The sequence below is a fragment of the Rhinolophus sinicus genome, chromosome 4 (genome assembly GCF_057876585.1).
Source record: "Rhinolophus sinicus isolate RSI-liver-muscle chromosome 4, RSI-T2T, whole genome shotgun sequence".
NCBI lineage: Eukaryota > Metazoa > Chordata > Mammalia > Chiroptera > Rhinolophidae > Rhinolophus > Rhinolophus sinicus.
This window is the reverse complement of record NC_142504.1, coordinates 12,997,464-13,013,445: the sequence shown is the minus strand read 5'-3', so window position 1 is coordinate 13,013,445 and position 15,982 is coordinate 12,997,464. Positions and strand designations below refer to the sequence as shown.

Genomic DNA, 15,982 nt, shown 5'->3' with positions numbered 1-15,982 from the left:
GCCAGAGGACATTTCATTGAATCATCTTCCAGTAATATGTTCAAGCTCCCCTTTGTTCCAAAATAGACTAATTCTCTCATTAATGATTCGCCTTTTAGGGCTGAGTATTGCCTTTTTGATTGTTATCTTATGTCTTGAACAATACCTCCACTTTTGTCCTGTTTTACATTAAGTCTGATGCACTTTAATACGAACTCAGACCGGTCATCTCTGTGGAAAGTGGGACCACAAAAGACACATTTTGGCTGGAGTGTGACTCTGCTTAAGGCCAGCCATGCCTTCTGGGTATTCAGGATTTGGTGCAAACCTCACTGTCCATTTCCACAACCTGCATGCCACAGAGCATTTTCATACCTGACTGAAGTTACCCACTTGCCGCACGTAACCAGCCACTTCCTTATCAGATTTAAAGATCTTCCAAACTTTTCTTTCTGCCTTCTTGTATTCCCGGGATCCTTTCCAATTCATGGCCATCAAGGAGCGTTCCATCAGGGGAGCAGCCACGATGATGTCCAGTTGGCCATTGTAGATGAGAACCTAAAGGAAATTGAGCCGGGTAAAAACGCAGGATTCAGCAAGTGAAGTCAGACTCTAGCTAGGTTATAGGAAGTGTGCGCATGCGCAGGCGCAAGAGACAGAAAAGGGACCTTGAGCTTCTCTGACGCAGTGTTCAGAGAGGCCAGCCCCGGAGATCAGTGGGGGCATTTTCTTCCAGTTGGGCACATGCACCAACAACCTGAAATAAACTCAAGCCTTGTCTTAACCATTGAATGTTGCCAAAAGATTGATTCTTCATAAGAATCTGCATAGAGACTTCTCTTCGTTGCAAACGTGTTTATGCTGTATATCCCAGTGATATCATATCCTTGGATGTACAGCGGTGTTAAGAAGAGGGCTGCAGTGACAGCATTGTAGTGAAACTGAGGAATCCTACACCCTCGGATTTTCATGAGGCCTGCATTTCATTAAGATCGCTTCCGGGCACTGCAGTAGCTGGTGAGTTGGCCATTCTCTTGGGGGTTGTTAATCTATGTTGCTCTCCCCTCCCACATGGATGTCACAGTGGCAACCATAATTTTTTGAGGTAGACAGACAGACGTAGGTGCCTCATCTTTGTTACTTGTTGGAGGCAACAACTATGTCTGCCATGCAACTTCCAACATCTTTTCTTAACTATGATAGCCGTTTGTCAACATTGAAAACTGGCCTTTCTTTCCCAGAACATATCCCCCCCCAAAAAAAAAAATTGAGGGATATTATAGTGGAAATAACTCGAAGGCAACTCTTATCTTTTCTCCCAAAACAGTTTCAATTTACTTGAAAAGAATTCAGATAATACCCAATGCTGAGGAAGTTGTGACACCACTGGGACAGTGTAAAGTGGCACTACCCTTCAGGAAAGCAATGGTCCATTTTCAACACAAAGACTTTCAATGTTGAAACTTTGTCCCCATAAACCCAATTTTTGGAATGTATTTTATAAAAGTAAGCCTAAAGGAATAAAAAAGTTATATAACTATATTCATTAGTCTTATTACAATGAAATCTTGAAGACAATCTGAAAGTTGCATAATTAGTAAGTGGTTAAATAAAATAGGTATGCCTATTCACATAGATGAAATGAAACTTTAAAAAATGAATACAGTTGATTAATGAGGTGATAGAAATTTGAGTAACCTCCTCTTTTGTTTTCTACTCTTCTTCGGCTATTTTTATGCAATCACATGATATTAATTCTCGTAAGGTATGGTCACTCTATCCCCAGCAAGGAGGTTTTCCTCCACTCTGGTTTGGCTCATGTGAAGACCTTTGGTTGCATCCTCAACTTGGATATAAAATGTTTTGCTGCATATGTTTCCACCTCTGCCTTCCTGGAGTAGGTTTCTTAAAAGGGTTACACATAATTGAAAAGCCCAGGACTGTTACACACTCCAAATCCTCAAGCAGCAGTGGGCCAGAGCTCAGCCTAAGATGAAAGAGCCCTGGGCCTCTGCTGCTGGGACGTGGGGTCTTTCATGTTATCCAGTCACCATCACCACCTCCACACTCTGAAGCAGAAACCCAAAGGGAAAAACCCTGGTCGATTTAAAGCCTCTTAAAAAAGAAAAAAACAACTCAACTCCACTATAGCAATAAAAATTTGCATTGTTTATACAAAGAAATTGCCTCAAAGACCTTGAATACTTATGGTCCGTGCAAAACTCTTACAGCTGTGTTGCCGACAGTATGGAAACAATTAAATATGAGCTGTACCAGCAAACAAGGCTTAAATACTTCACCATTCTAGGAAGGCCTGATTATAGCTGATTTACAAAGATAATCATCTATAAAGTAATTCCTCTTCTAGACTTCAATGAAAAGATCCTGATTCCCCATCAAGCACACAATTGGATCTCGCATTTTCTTCTCAGTGGCCACTAAACAAAAAGCTTGTGTCTTTGAGTGTCTCTTCTAACTGCCTTACTATTATCAGCATATTTTGAAATCGATTACAGGGATTTCATTCGATTCGTTTCATCGTTAAGGGATGGAAATCCACAGATTATAGCAAAAACAGGCTTAGGTGTACAGCACTCGAATACATTTTAGTTTGTTGAACTGAATTGAACTGAAGCCCATCCGTGAGCTGTGTCCCCTGTTCTTCCAGACTCACATACACAAGGGCACTAAGTAAGACTGGAATGAGGCAGCGAAGGGCTGACCTGCATAATTTTGTGAATGTGATGTAGGGAACACCTACTTTGGGGGGCACATAGAAATCCTTCCTTGGCAAAGCAAGGAAAACATTTTTAACTTCTAAAGGGCACATAAGTCAAATGAAACCAAAAAAGAAATCAGATTAATGATCAAGCAAAGTGATTTCAGCGCTGGCATTTAAGGCTGCTAGCATTAAATATAAGAATTCCAGAGCTTTTATTTGTATCCATATGTCACATTTACTCTCGTCAGCCCCCCCCCCCCTCCGCCCCAGGAATATCCAGTTGCCTCTGGGTGGCAAAGTGGGAGGGATATTGCAGGATTCAGTGACAGTGAGCTGAGAAGTCAGGTGGGTGGAGTGTAGGGGTGGGTGGTTTCGAAGCCAACAGACACACGTGGGCTCCCCACATCCTGATGGTCAGAGAAGTTCCGACAAGGCATAAACCCCCACAGGTTGGGCAATTATGAAGGACCTGCACACATTTGCTCCATTTCTTCCCTGTAGGGTGACGAACTGTCCCGGTTTGCCCTGAGCTGAGGAATTTCCCAGGATGCAGAACTTTTGGGCTAAAACTGGGACAGTCTGGGGCAACTCTCCCCCTGAGGCTGGTTGGTATTTTAAGCAACAAGGTCTAAAGACAGAGAGGAGACAGAAATGAATGCAGCTTTTAGCTATACTTCCCTTCTCAGTAGCGAGTCTAAGGAAACACGGTGCAAGGAAAGGGCTGGTTGGAGTTGGTTTACCTGGCAGCACCCTCAACACCAGTTTCTTCCCTTGCCTTTCTAGTCTGCTGTAAGGCCTCAGTTCAGGAGCAAAGGCACACGATTTTTCTTTCAGATAATTTTCTTTTCTTTTACTACTTGGAGGTCTGACTGTTTAGCTTGTTGAAATTGATGGTTATGCGAAGACATAGGGAAATACTTCTTATTGAGAAATCAATGAAAAACTATGATTCCATTACTTGTGCCTTATAATTACTATAAAAAGATGCTCAAACTTGGGAAAAGAATATATCAAAATACTAGTCGTTTGGAAGACTGGATGATTTGTTTTAACTTGACTGTTTTCTAGTAAGTGTGGTTAGGATGCTTTTATAATGAAAAAATAATAAAACAAATAATACCAGGAAGTTAAGCATCTCTGTTAGGCAAAAGATGGGTCTTTATTGGGGAATCATTTCTGCAAACTCAAATATTACTGGCTCTCACTTTTTCATGGCAATTAGGTAAAAAGCCTAATTTTAGTTTGTTCATAGATGCTCTTAAAAACACATTCCAGAATTCAAGCATTTGTAAGAGATGGCACTAGGTGATTTGGATTACAAGCATCTTTTTTTTTCCTGTCAAAACGCAGAGATGAGACAGGCATTTTTATAATGTTCTTCATTTTTTGAAGTGCTTTCCTGTACACATGGCTTTATTCTCACATTGCTTCACCATCAGGACGAGAAGGGTTACATCACCCACCTCCACTTTCGGAAACTGTGATACAGTGAGGTGCCAGAAGGTGCCCCAGATCCCAAACTTCCAAACTTCTACCTAGAACTCCTTAAGACTACAACTAAATTCCTTCAGACCAACAAGCATTTACGGACTCCCCAGAGCTAAATGTTTAGTGCTTCCAAAAGCCTATGGAAATGGTGAGTTGGTTGCGTGTGTCATAGTTCACATCTCCAGTTCAGAAACGATCTTGGTCTGTTTATCCAAGTCTGGTGACATCGCTCAGTCATTTCGCACTTTGGTTCTATGGACAAGGACGTGTGTGAAGGCATTACCCAGCTGGTGACAGATGCCTCACTTTGGGTGTAGGGAGTGGCCGTGGTGACGTAGCTGTGGAATAGCATCAGCGCCTTGAGAAGGGACCTCCCTTAACACTCAGTTCTTCCACAGCCCTTACCATGAAACCTATCAACACTTACAGGGTCTAGTCAGCTGCTGTCTCTACAGGCTTTCTGTAATGCTGTGTAGTGATCGTCTGTTCTTTTGCTTGCCTGGGTCTACTTTTCTTTCTCCTGGTAAGTGTACTCGCATTCCCTCAAGGATACAGCCCTAGTGGAGACTGCCAAGCAGTGTTCTGTCTCTTCTGTGCAAGGGATGGGCATGTGACCTAAGTGAGGGCACTCAAATGCCCTTTCCCTAGAATCTGAATAATGGGCAGAATGACCCAGGGTTCCCTGATGAATCTGCCCATTAGTTTTGCCACCGGGATCCCCAGAATTCTCCCTGGTCCTTATCTTTCCATACTCCAGTTCTTCAATTGTTCTGTGAACTCTGTGACCCATCATGTCTTCCACGTCTATTCCTTTCATGCTTCAAGTCGCCAGAGGTTTCTATTGCTAAAAGCTGGAAATCCAAACTCATGCACCATTAGACCGGTGCACACATGCCCCAGGGTGCAGTAACCGAGAAGCCCTGGACACGAGGCTTAACCTCCTTCAGCTTCAGTTCCCTTTCCTGGACGGGAAGACGATCAGACTTCATCTCAGTGTAGTGAGAATGAATGAGATGGACGCAAAGCTCCTGGCACACTGCCTGTCACAAACTGAAAGTTCAGTAAGTACTAGGTCTTCCTCCTTCTCAAGCAGGTTGATAATTTGAAAATGACTTGATTCAACAAAGCACTTCTAAAGTAAACCTTCAGAGTATGTGGATGGTCTTTGTGCGTCCAATACTTGGGGACCAATCTCACTCTTTCAGACAAAGGCTTACAGCAGGAGGAAATCCAGCCAGGATAAACCTGAACCCTATGTATTCAAACTCTTGAAATAACATGCCTTTCACTGCGACTTTTACACACATTGGGCACGGCATCTTGGCAGTATTTTTGTGGTAGTCAAAGCCTTAAGTTCATAAGTTACTCTTTTAAAGGAACTTTTAGTTCTGAAGCATGGGACTCAAGATCGCAAGGAATTTCCCCATGCTTAGATGCTAAAAAAGTGTGGTAAAAAGCATAGCTTTTTACAAGGACATTTTTGAATCATAATTGAACACTTTCATTCTTATTATGTTGTAACCATTTTACATCCATGATTTCACAACACCGCAATGGCAGGTGTTATTTATCCTCTTTTAGGTGACAGAGGAGCAGGGAGGTGAGCCAACTGGTGACAGATTCAACTTCAGATCTGCCTGAGTCCCAACTGTGTGCTTCTAAGAGGGCTTTCTACACTGCCTCCCTGCCTCGTCACTATCCCCCAAAAGAACACATTCAACAGGTGGTGCATTCTGTTTGTAATTCCACATGCAAGGAGCAAACCTAAAGGTAAGTGCGACTCTGGAATGAAGGATACATGTTTATAGTTAAGAACCCAAGCTCTGTGGCTGGGTTGGACTCCTAGCTCTGCCATTTACTAGCAAGATTATCTTAATGTAGTCACTCACCCTGTCTCGAGCTCCGTTTCCTCTTTCAGGGAATTACACAACACAACCGAGGTAAAGCTGTCTGCTTCCCAGGCATATACTAACTGTCCAATTAATACTGGCTGTTATTATTATCATTGCCTTTGAATAGCTCAACATAGCTGTTAAATAGCTCCAGAATTGTTACCTGTGGATTACAACTGGGATTTAGGATGTAAGAGTTAGCATTCTACCACAGCTGCACGAGGTCATTGATTTGATGAAACCAACAGCAGGGGCTTATAAAAGTAGTATGACACTTGCAGACAGAAGCCTTGAGCCCCAGCCCCGCTCAGCCTCCTGAGGTCTGTGCTTATAGTGACCTTGGCTATGTCATCTACTTACGCTGAGCCTTAACTTTCCCTACATACTCCCTATGAAGAGGAATGTCTATAACCTAAAGTTGTTAGGAGAGCCAAATGGGACACGAGATGTAAAAAAGGTCCTGTAGCTTGAAGAGCAGGGTTTTATCAATGTTTTTGCTACTCCTTATCAAGAATAATCTGAAAAATAAACTTCTAGAGTGCAGTACAGAGGTTTTAAATTGACTACCTGCATTCAGCTTGCAGATAGATTAATTTAGTCTACATAGTGATGTTGTTTTTGCAACTAGAGGCCAGCATTCAAACCCTGGGAGCTCTGACCATGCTGCGCCTGTATTTCCCCTGGGCCACAATGAACTAACACTGCGCAGTTGCTGTCTCCCTTAGACACCGTCCCACCCCTTCCTTAGTGTCCCTCCTCACCCCCACAGAGGTGCAAGGGCAGTTGTCATTTATTCAATGCTTATGCTACTGTTTTTGTTAGAAGAGAAAAATATTTCTCCGTATCCATGTCTTTGTCATGGGGAAAACAGAAAGATCAATAGGTCTCAATCCAACTCTATTCGTTTATTTCATTTCCTTCCTGGATCCTCAGGCAGCTGAGATTCACTTCCATCTGAAAGGGAAGGGAAGTGGCTTTTATCTGCGTTGGAGGAAAGAGTGTCTGCTCACTTCCAGAAGGAGTGCATTTTGTTTGTTTAATCTGCTCACTCGGAATCTCTACTTATTCAACAGCCAATAGTTATGAAGCGTCTAAGGATTGGCGGACAGATATGAAAAGATGTGACCTCTGCTCTCCTGATGCTCCAGATTTTTCTTTAACTTTTCAAAACTGAGTAATCAGAAGATGAAAGGCAAGCTTATTCTTTCATTCTCTAAGTTTTCTTTAAAAGAAGGGTCAACAAAAGTCAGTTTCACTTATATCTTTCTGAAATCTAGTCATTTGAACATTTTCAAACCATGAACCTTCCAAGCTCAGGATACATATAAATCAACTGTTTATTCGTAAATTTAATTCTCTTAGCAAGAAAAACTTCTCCCCAGGAAAGATCTAATGAGCAGAAGCAGATGATGACGGACTCTTATTTTACATAGTGAACACCTCTGAAAGGTAACTATTTTCCAGGCAGATATAAAACAACCAGCAGTGTCAGCCAAAGCTCCCTGCAGACCAGTTTACCTACAGACTCGACTAAAAAGATCCCACAGAGTCTAAACTCAGATTTTGACTTCAATTAAATTAGGGGGTGCCACATGATATTCAAAGGGCAAAAGAAGAGACATCTGTGCTTTTAATGGTGCCTGTAAAACTGAATATTTGAAAGAAAGGATTGGGGGTAGAAATGTATACAAATGTGTGTGTGGTGTGTGTGTGTGTGTGTGTGTGTGTGTGTGTGTGTTTCATTGTCACCAGTATAAAAGCATAAGGCTGAAAATAAATCATGTGAGGGCCCCTTACCGATCTAAAACTTTTAACTTTTAAAAAAAATCTAAATCAAAACACGCGTGTTACTGAGAGAGATCACACAACTTTTCTCTCTATTTGCCCATGTACTTCTCTACTTATTAGGAAAATTACTGAAACGCCGCAGAAGGAGGCCGTGGACGCTGAGTCTAACAGGAAAGCAGTGTGCTTTTGTGAGGAGGCTGGATTTTTGTTGTTGCATTTTTAAACGAAAGATTTATGCTTATATTTTGGCCCATTTACAATCCATCATAATACTTTGCAGACAAAGTTATGCTCTTTTCCCAGTGATCTAGTGACCTTAATCTCTAACATTTTGTGGTTTCCTGTTTGGGGAAATGATTGAACAGCAGCTTAAGCTATTCCAGGCTGTGCAGCGTTCCCAGTTGGCTGCTATCTGTCTTAGTTTGAATGTTCTCCTGTTCACCAATCAAACAACAAAAAAAATTTTTTTAAAGACACTTTTCCTACAGATGCTAAATCAATGAAACTCCTACAAAGCAGCCCTCCACACTTCCTCTTCTGGCTGCCTTACTTTATCATTCTACAAACTCCAACCTAGCTAGGAGTTCTTTCTGCCTGAAACAATTAGCATGACCCACCAGTGCCTTTCTCCTGAGCAGAAAAGAACTAATTTCACTAATATCCAACTCAACCTAGGGTAATCCCCAAGGAGTTCTCAAAAGCTCGGCTGCAAAAGAAAAACTGACTGCAGCGGTGGAATATCAGGTTCAAGAAACACTCCCGACTGCAGGCAGAGTGTTATCCTGTCATGGACAATGCCTGGGTCCCAGTTGTCCATTGCTTACACTGTTAGTCCTTCTTCCTGATAACTCTGCAGGCATATCTACCTATAATGCTCAGGAAGCTTGAGTCTCCAGGGTCTGCCTGGAGAAGGTTGGGTAGAAAAATAATGCAATGGTTGAATAAAACAGTAGTTATTTCTGCAACCAAGCTGTTTTTCAAAAGAGACATATTTTGCTTCCAAGTTTAAGGAGAAGGGAAGACAGTGAAAGAGGGAATATAAACTTAGAATACATACCCCCATGTGCCTGCCATTCCCCTCCCAGCTGGTTTTGCCAAGACGAGTAAAGAAAACTGCGAGTGGAGCAAAACAAGGTTGAGTGAGAGTCCAGCGATTATACAAATAATGTCTTTTGGCCAAAGAAAATTATTCCTGCTTTCTTGCAACTTAACTCTAAATAATTTGGTTGCTTTCAGAGTGGAACGAGATGCAAGGCCAACTTGAAAAAGACCCAGCAAGCCATTATTACTCCAAACCAGGGAAAAAAAGTAACTACCTGGAATGGCACACTTACAATTACTTTAAATAATGACCGAGAATAATATTTTTCCTCCACTTTGAATGGAAAAGTCCTGGGGACCCACTCTAGGGGGTCCTTGCTCTGCTTCTTGTTTCAGGGTCTGTTCTCACAGCCCTTTTCTGATCTTCTCGCCTCTCAAGAGTTTCCTCTGATCCTTGTCAATAACTGGATTTAAAAACCTGAAGCGCCCAGGAGCCGGCCTGCGCCCCCCTACCCCCCCACCCCACCCCAGACAAGTCTCTCCAGAGAGGAATGTCCCGCCTGGTTGTCAGAATGTCATCTTCAAAGCCACACCAAGGTCATCTCCAAAGACTGTCGCATGCTTGTCAATACTATTACCCTACTAAAAGGTGGGTCAAGGAGACAATTTCTTTCTCATCCCACATTATTAAATGGACATAGTAAGTATTGCACACAACCTAACCAACAAGAAACAGCCCCACGGAACAAACAAAAAAATGCTATAATTTATAACAGTTAAGTCTATAGGCATTAACCCACCTGTGGCTAGTGAATACTTGAAACATGGCTAGACCAAATTGAGAAGTGTTATAAATTTAAGATACCCACTGATTTGGAGACTTAGTACAAAGAAAGGAATGTAAAATATCTCAATGATTTCTTCATATGGATTGCATGTTGATATAACATTTTGGATATATGGTGTTGAAGAAAATATGTTCTTAAAATTAATTTCACCCGTGTCTTTTTATCTTTTTAATGTGCCTTCTAGAAAATTTAAAATTACATATGTGGCTTGCATTGTATTTCTATTGGACAGCACCCACATACCCATATACCTTGGGTTTGCTATATCCTGCAAAGATAACTGGTCCCTTTGTCAACAGTTGCCAAAAGACAGAAGTAACTTCCAAGGACAGCCACTCTTAGAGGAGCAATCTGCAGTTCGTGAAACTGGATTAAGGAAGCTGGAAAAAGTTTCATGTGGAGGAGTGGACGGTGCTCTAACAGCCTCAATTGTTGCAGGAGGTGCAGACAGGAGCTATAGGAAAGCCCTTCGCCATCAAGTGCAGCTCCCTGCTCCCAGACATTACCACCATCACTCAAGTTCAAAAAAAATAACAGCACTGCCATAAAACTGAGTGGATGCATCAAGGATTTGGAGGAGAAAACCCAGGAAAGCTGAGCCCCTGAGGTGACTATGCAGTGTCCCTGCCACCCAACTTTCCCTTTTGCCCAAGCAGGACAGGGAAATGACCTCCCTGCTGAAGTTATCCGGAGGGGAAGCGCAGAGAGCACGTGGCCCGGTCGCAGGAGGAAGCAGGAGAAATGCTAAGCAACCTGCAAAAGCCCTCAATGCAAAGGTGCTTGGAGGCTCCCAGAAGAATATGGACAGTGTGAATGGAGGCCCCTGCGTGTCCAGCAGCAGAGTCTTCCCCAGGCGCAGCCTACCTTGGACTCTGGCTAGCCTTGAGATGCATCAGACCCACTGGTATTGCCTTTTCCCATAACAAACTTGCCTTTCAGCTTGAGAAAACTACTTCTTGGTGAATGAAGATTACTTTGCCTTTCTCTGAGGAGAGGACTGAAAGCGACAGTAAGTCAGCACTCTTTCCAAGAGCCAGGAAAGCCACTTCTGCAAGTCTACTCCCCACCTGTGGTTATCAATGCCCAGGTGAATAGCAAAGGTACTGAAAGGTCTCCAACCAGACGCATCTCCTCATGAAAGAGGGCAAGTACCTGGTTGCACAACATAGTTTTCCTTGCCAAATTAGAAGAAAAAGGAGTCTTAACTGGTACTCTGTGCTCTTTATGATTTCATCTATACAGGAAAGCCTGGTATCGGTCAGGAGCAAGATTCTCTGTCCCACGCTGTCAATGGTGCTATTCATCCAAGCCGGCCCATTAGCTCGCAATTAGTTTTTTTCTCCCCCAAACACAACTTCCCCTTGTTTGGTAAGTAAAGCATCCTTTTCCCTTTTCTTTCCAGAGAATGTCAAATAGGCTCACAAGGATTGTACACGTCACCGTAACAAATATGGGGACTGTCAGGAGGCTGAAGAAACAGACACGAATATGCCGAGTGAAAGGAGCACAGGGAAGTAGGAAGATTAAGACAGAGGTTGGGGCTCCCGCCCCAGAGCTCTTCTTTCGAAAAGCTGGGTTGAAGGCTCTGGCTTTCATTGAGTCACGTGTCATTTAGCATAGGAACCCTGTGCTGTGGGGTTGACTGTTACCTGGGGACAGCACTTGGGATTTGCTCATCATAAGCAAACAGATGGCACAGGCTGACCCACACAGGGCTGTGGCTGGACACCCTCTATACTGCAGGCCGGGCAAATCCAGGGCTGAGACGCACCTGCGAAGAGCCCTAGAGCTTGCGACTGTGCCTTCCTCAGGCCGTGGGAAGGGCAAGTGTGGGGATGCTGCTTTCCCTTTTGGATGAATAGACCAAGGCCAACTGTCACCGAATTAAGCCATCCATGCTCAGATGGAAGAAGAGAAAACTGCAGTGGGAAGAGCTCCGGACATGGAGTCCCATCATGTGGCAAATAGACTCAAGTGATGATACGATGATGGTGATGACGCTTGGAAAAACCAAAACCAAAATACTGGTTTTGCCTTCTGGCTCAATCGCATCTGATATGTGACTCCCTAACATACAGACCAAAGAAGCGCCCCAGTGCCAATCTAGTAAATATTAGCAAAACTTATTCTTTTTTCTTTTTTAATAAAAAATTAAAGCTTTACTATTTTCCTCCCACACCCCTGGGGAGGGTGGTGAGCACAGACTGCTTTGGAGACCACTGGTTTCCAGGAGTTCAGTCTTTTAGAACATTTGTGTCACCATTTTGCATCTTCTCCTGTTATACAATGACATGGAGAATAAAGCTGAGAAACTACTACTGCAGTGGGTTGACATTTATTGTACAAGGAATATACCCCTTATCCTTTCTCTATTTATCTTTTCAAAGTAAAGTCAACTGATATAATTGCCTTTATTTCACAGCAGCTGGATTTCATAGGGACTGCATTTAAATAAAGTCATCTCTTGGTATTGCTGGGGATTGGTTCCAGGACCCCCGTGAATACCAAAACTCCACGGATGCTCAAGTCTCTTATATAAAATGGCACAGTTTTGCATGTAACCTACGCACATCCTTCCATATACTTTAAATCATCTCTAGATTAATTACAATACCTATTGCAATGTAAATGCTATGCAAATAGTTGTTATATTGTATTTTTAGGGGATAATGACAATTAAAAAAAAGTTTGTACATGTTCAGTACAGATGCAATTACCTTAGTCCTAACTACATAGTACCCATCACAATAACATAATGGTTTTTTTTCAGATATTTTCAATCCATGGTTGGTTGAATCTGAGAATGGGGAACCCGCAGACACAGTGGGCCGACTGTATGCATTTCTTAGCTTAGTGATTTTCAGGTTCTTGGAATCTGCATAGCAAGGTATTGCCACTTAATATCTTTCTTCTCGCACCACCCTCACCCATATTTGGGTGGCTCCAGAATAAAGTCCACTTTTCCTGTTGTCATAAATCACAAATGTACCTCCTAATGTTTTGAGTATGAGGTAACTTCAAATGACGACAAAATAAAGTCCTTGCAAAATAATGACCCTACTCAGCAAACAAAGCAATTTAAAACAAACTGATGCACACGGCAGAACATAACATCACATGGCTCCAGGAAATAAGAGAAAATCAAAACACATGCTGGTTCTCATTTAAACAGTTCATCCCAACATAAATTTAAAGGACAAACAAGAAAAGGTGTCAAAAGCATGGCAAGTTTGGGTGAAATCAAAGTCGGTTTCATAATTTATGGGTATTCTCTTTTCCCTTTATTTATTGAAATTCTTAAAAATCAAAGAAGCCCAGAAGTATGTTTCATAAAACAAAACAAAACAAACAAACAACTAATGCTACTCTTGTACTTGGATTATAACTGAGGCAGGTAAAATGAATTCACAAAGTATAAATGCACACTATTTTTATTTGCCTGTCAAGTGGCAGCTGCTTATCTATAGGCTATGATTACATAAAACGAATGCCCCAGGATTAGCTTCCCTCTTTCAGTTATGCTTCACTGGAGGTTAAGCTACTTCCTCCTCCCACAAATTTTCATGGAATGGCACTGGTGTTCCCTTCATTGTCTTCAAAGGGTTTGGAAGAGTGATCACATCAGCTTACAGTCAACAAAGCCAGACTTTTCCCATCATGGTTTAATGGAAGCTTAGACTCCAACTGGGCAGTTGAAGAATCAGGTCCATTTAAGTGTTAAATTCTTCGTGGTATGCTAGACACTTATCAAATCTAGTTTCCTGGCCACTTTTACTATTGACATTTTGCTATCAGAAGATGTTATTAAGGAAATGCTGCAAGCAATTAGAATGAGTTCATTTTATTAGAAATATTTAGCTTCAAAACTTCTAAGTCAAATCCATTAATCAGGAACTGCCCATTTCTAAACGAAGATCTTTTGATAGCCCAGGACAAGTAAATAAAACTCTAACGACCCGGGTGTTAACATTTCAGTCTGGCAGTGAAGCTGAGAAACATTAAGATCCTGGATTCTGAAGATGCAATTAGTTGAAATTTAATGAGCTGCAGAATGATAAGTGACAGGGAAATGTAACTTTATATTTACAATTTCCTGACTTAGATGAACTTTTAAACACAGCAAACTAAGTCCTAGTCTAGGGCAATTTAACCTTTAAAAAAACAAGCATGTGGAGGTTAAGAATTGGCATTTGAAGATGGTACCTCCTAAAACTGCAGTGGTCTTCCAGATAATTTAGCAGGAGAGGCAACCTCAAATCCAAGGTCAATGTTTTGCTTTAGATCGAAATGGGCCCATATGTATAGAGCTATGGCTCCTATTTGTTGAATAAAGTTTTCACACAGGAAATACACATACACACCACCACCACCACCACCACCACCATCACCACCACCACCACCACCACCACCACCACCACCACCACCATCACCACCACCACCACCATCACCACCACCACCACACATTCTTTCTGTCATTCTCATGTCTTTGAAAATATAGCCCATGTATTTTTAGAAAGGCAAGAACTGTAGACAGAGATAGGGAAGTTGAAAACATATTCAGAATCTTTAGATCTTTAGCAAGAATCCTCACAAGAATTTGTAACTTCTTAGCATATGTAACAAGAATATATAACTTCTCAGAATGGACTAAGGACCAGGAGAACTTTACCAAGAGTAGGGTTTTCAAAGCCAATAGTTCTTATGGAGGATGGACTGCATTGCCAGACTTTACAGATGTCCTATCCATCCCCTACAGTATTTTGTTATGATTAAAATCAGGATACATCTTACAACCAATGTATGAGAGTGTCTTTGCTTTTTTTGTTTTTAAAAAATGCTGTTTAGAAGAGGAAGGGATACAATATACATAACATAATCAATGGTAATTACAGTGGTGAATTATTTGCACTAATTAAAATTGAATATGTTTATTGTAAATGAGGTAGGATAGGTAACCCAGGGAAATTGACAACCCCCTCCAGGATACCAAGTGAGGCGCCTCACTGGTTACACAAGTAACAAGTGACTATATTGAGCACCTACAGCTGGAGAAAAACGAGAACCAGTTCCATCCAGCAAGGCTAATCCCTATGACTGGGGACCTGACCTTTAGCTAATTTTAATGTCGTTATAATGTCATTTGCATTGCGGTTGCTAAGACTCCCATCATGCATCTGATGCCATGACAGTTCCGGGGGGACCAAGTAAGGAAGAAAAAGCGGGAAATGGAGGGTCCCACCCAGGGGGAGGAGATGAATGAACCACATCAATGGGACCTCACTAATTCCCCACCCTGGGTGGGATTAAAAACCCGCCATTGTGACTTTCTCAGCACAACTGATTCTCCGAGTTCATCCCAAACTTTCCTCTCAGGTGTGTACTTCAATTTCAATAAATCCCTTTTGCTTTCCTGCTTCTGTCTCCCTCTTGAATTCTTTCTTGGGCAGAGACAAGAAGCCGGTCACCACTGCTCCAGGTTGAATCCTCTCCTGGACATCTCTGTGAGCCTCCAGTGACATAAAGACACCTTATGGTATAAATGAACAGGCCATCTGTCTTCTTTTTGTCATTCTGTCCTTTCCCCCTCTCCCTCCTTGCCCCCTTTCCTCCCTTCCAAGTTCATTACACACTACTGTGTGCTAATTGCTATATTAGGCAATTAAATCACAACTTCGGAGGAGTGGGCCATGATCAGGTAATATTTTCAAGCTTCCCAAGTGATTCTAATGCTAAGGGAGCAATTGGAACCACAGCTGAAGTGGAGATAAAGTTTTAGAAGGGTAGGAAAAGGGAAGATTAAAGGAAGTACAATGCATTAAGTAAAATCTACTTTCTGTCAAGACTTTTATCAGTTCCTTTCTTCCCACGACAATTCGTTCATTATTAAAGTTTCTTCTAATCCCCCATTAGTTTTATCCTCAGCAATGTCTAATCTGCTCTTTATCTCATGCACTGAGTTTTAAATTCAATAACTGAGTTTTTTTCTTTTTTAATAGTTCTAATTGGTTTTCATTCAAGTTGGCCTAGTCATAGTCCAATTTTCATTCACCAAGAACTAGTTTTCTCAAGCTGAAAGGCCAGGAAAATCTGAGAAATGAAAACACCTGTAGGTGCTGTATGTTCGCCTCTGCTGGGTGCTAGAGTTCGCTGCCAACATGGAACCAATTTAGCCCCTCCACAAGTCCCAAGCTTCGCTCTGGGCTCTGAGGTCAGAAACTGCACCT

At 42.0% G+C, this 15,982-nt stretch overlaps 1 protein-coding gene across 2 annotated transcripts in view; it reads right to left on the bottom strand.

The window, feature by feature from the left end:
- Positions 1-15,982, bottom strand: part of CPVL (carboxypeptidase vitellogenic like) — a 112,022-nt gene that overhangs the window by 23,537 nt on the left and 72,503 nt on the right. For both annotated transcript variants that reach the window (XM_088797676.1, XM_088797677.1), the window contains exon 12: positions 355-537. In XM_088797676.1, the coding sequence (XP_088653802.1) occupies positions 355-537 (183 nt within the window). The remainder of the gene's footprint in view (positions 1-354; positions 538-15,982) is intronic.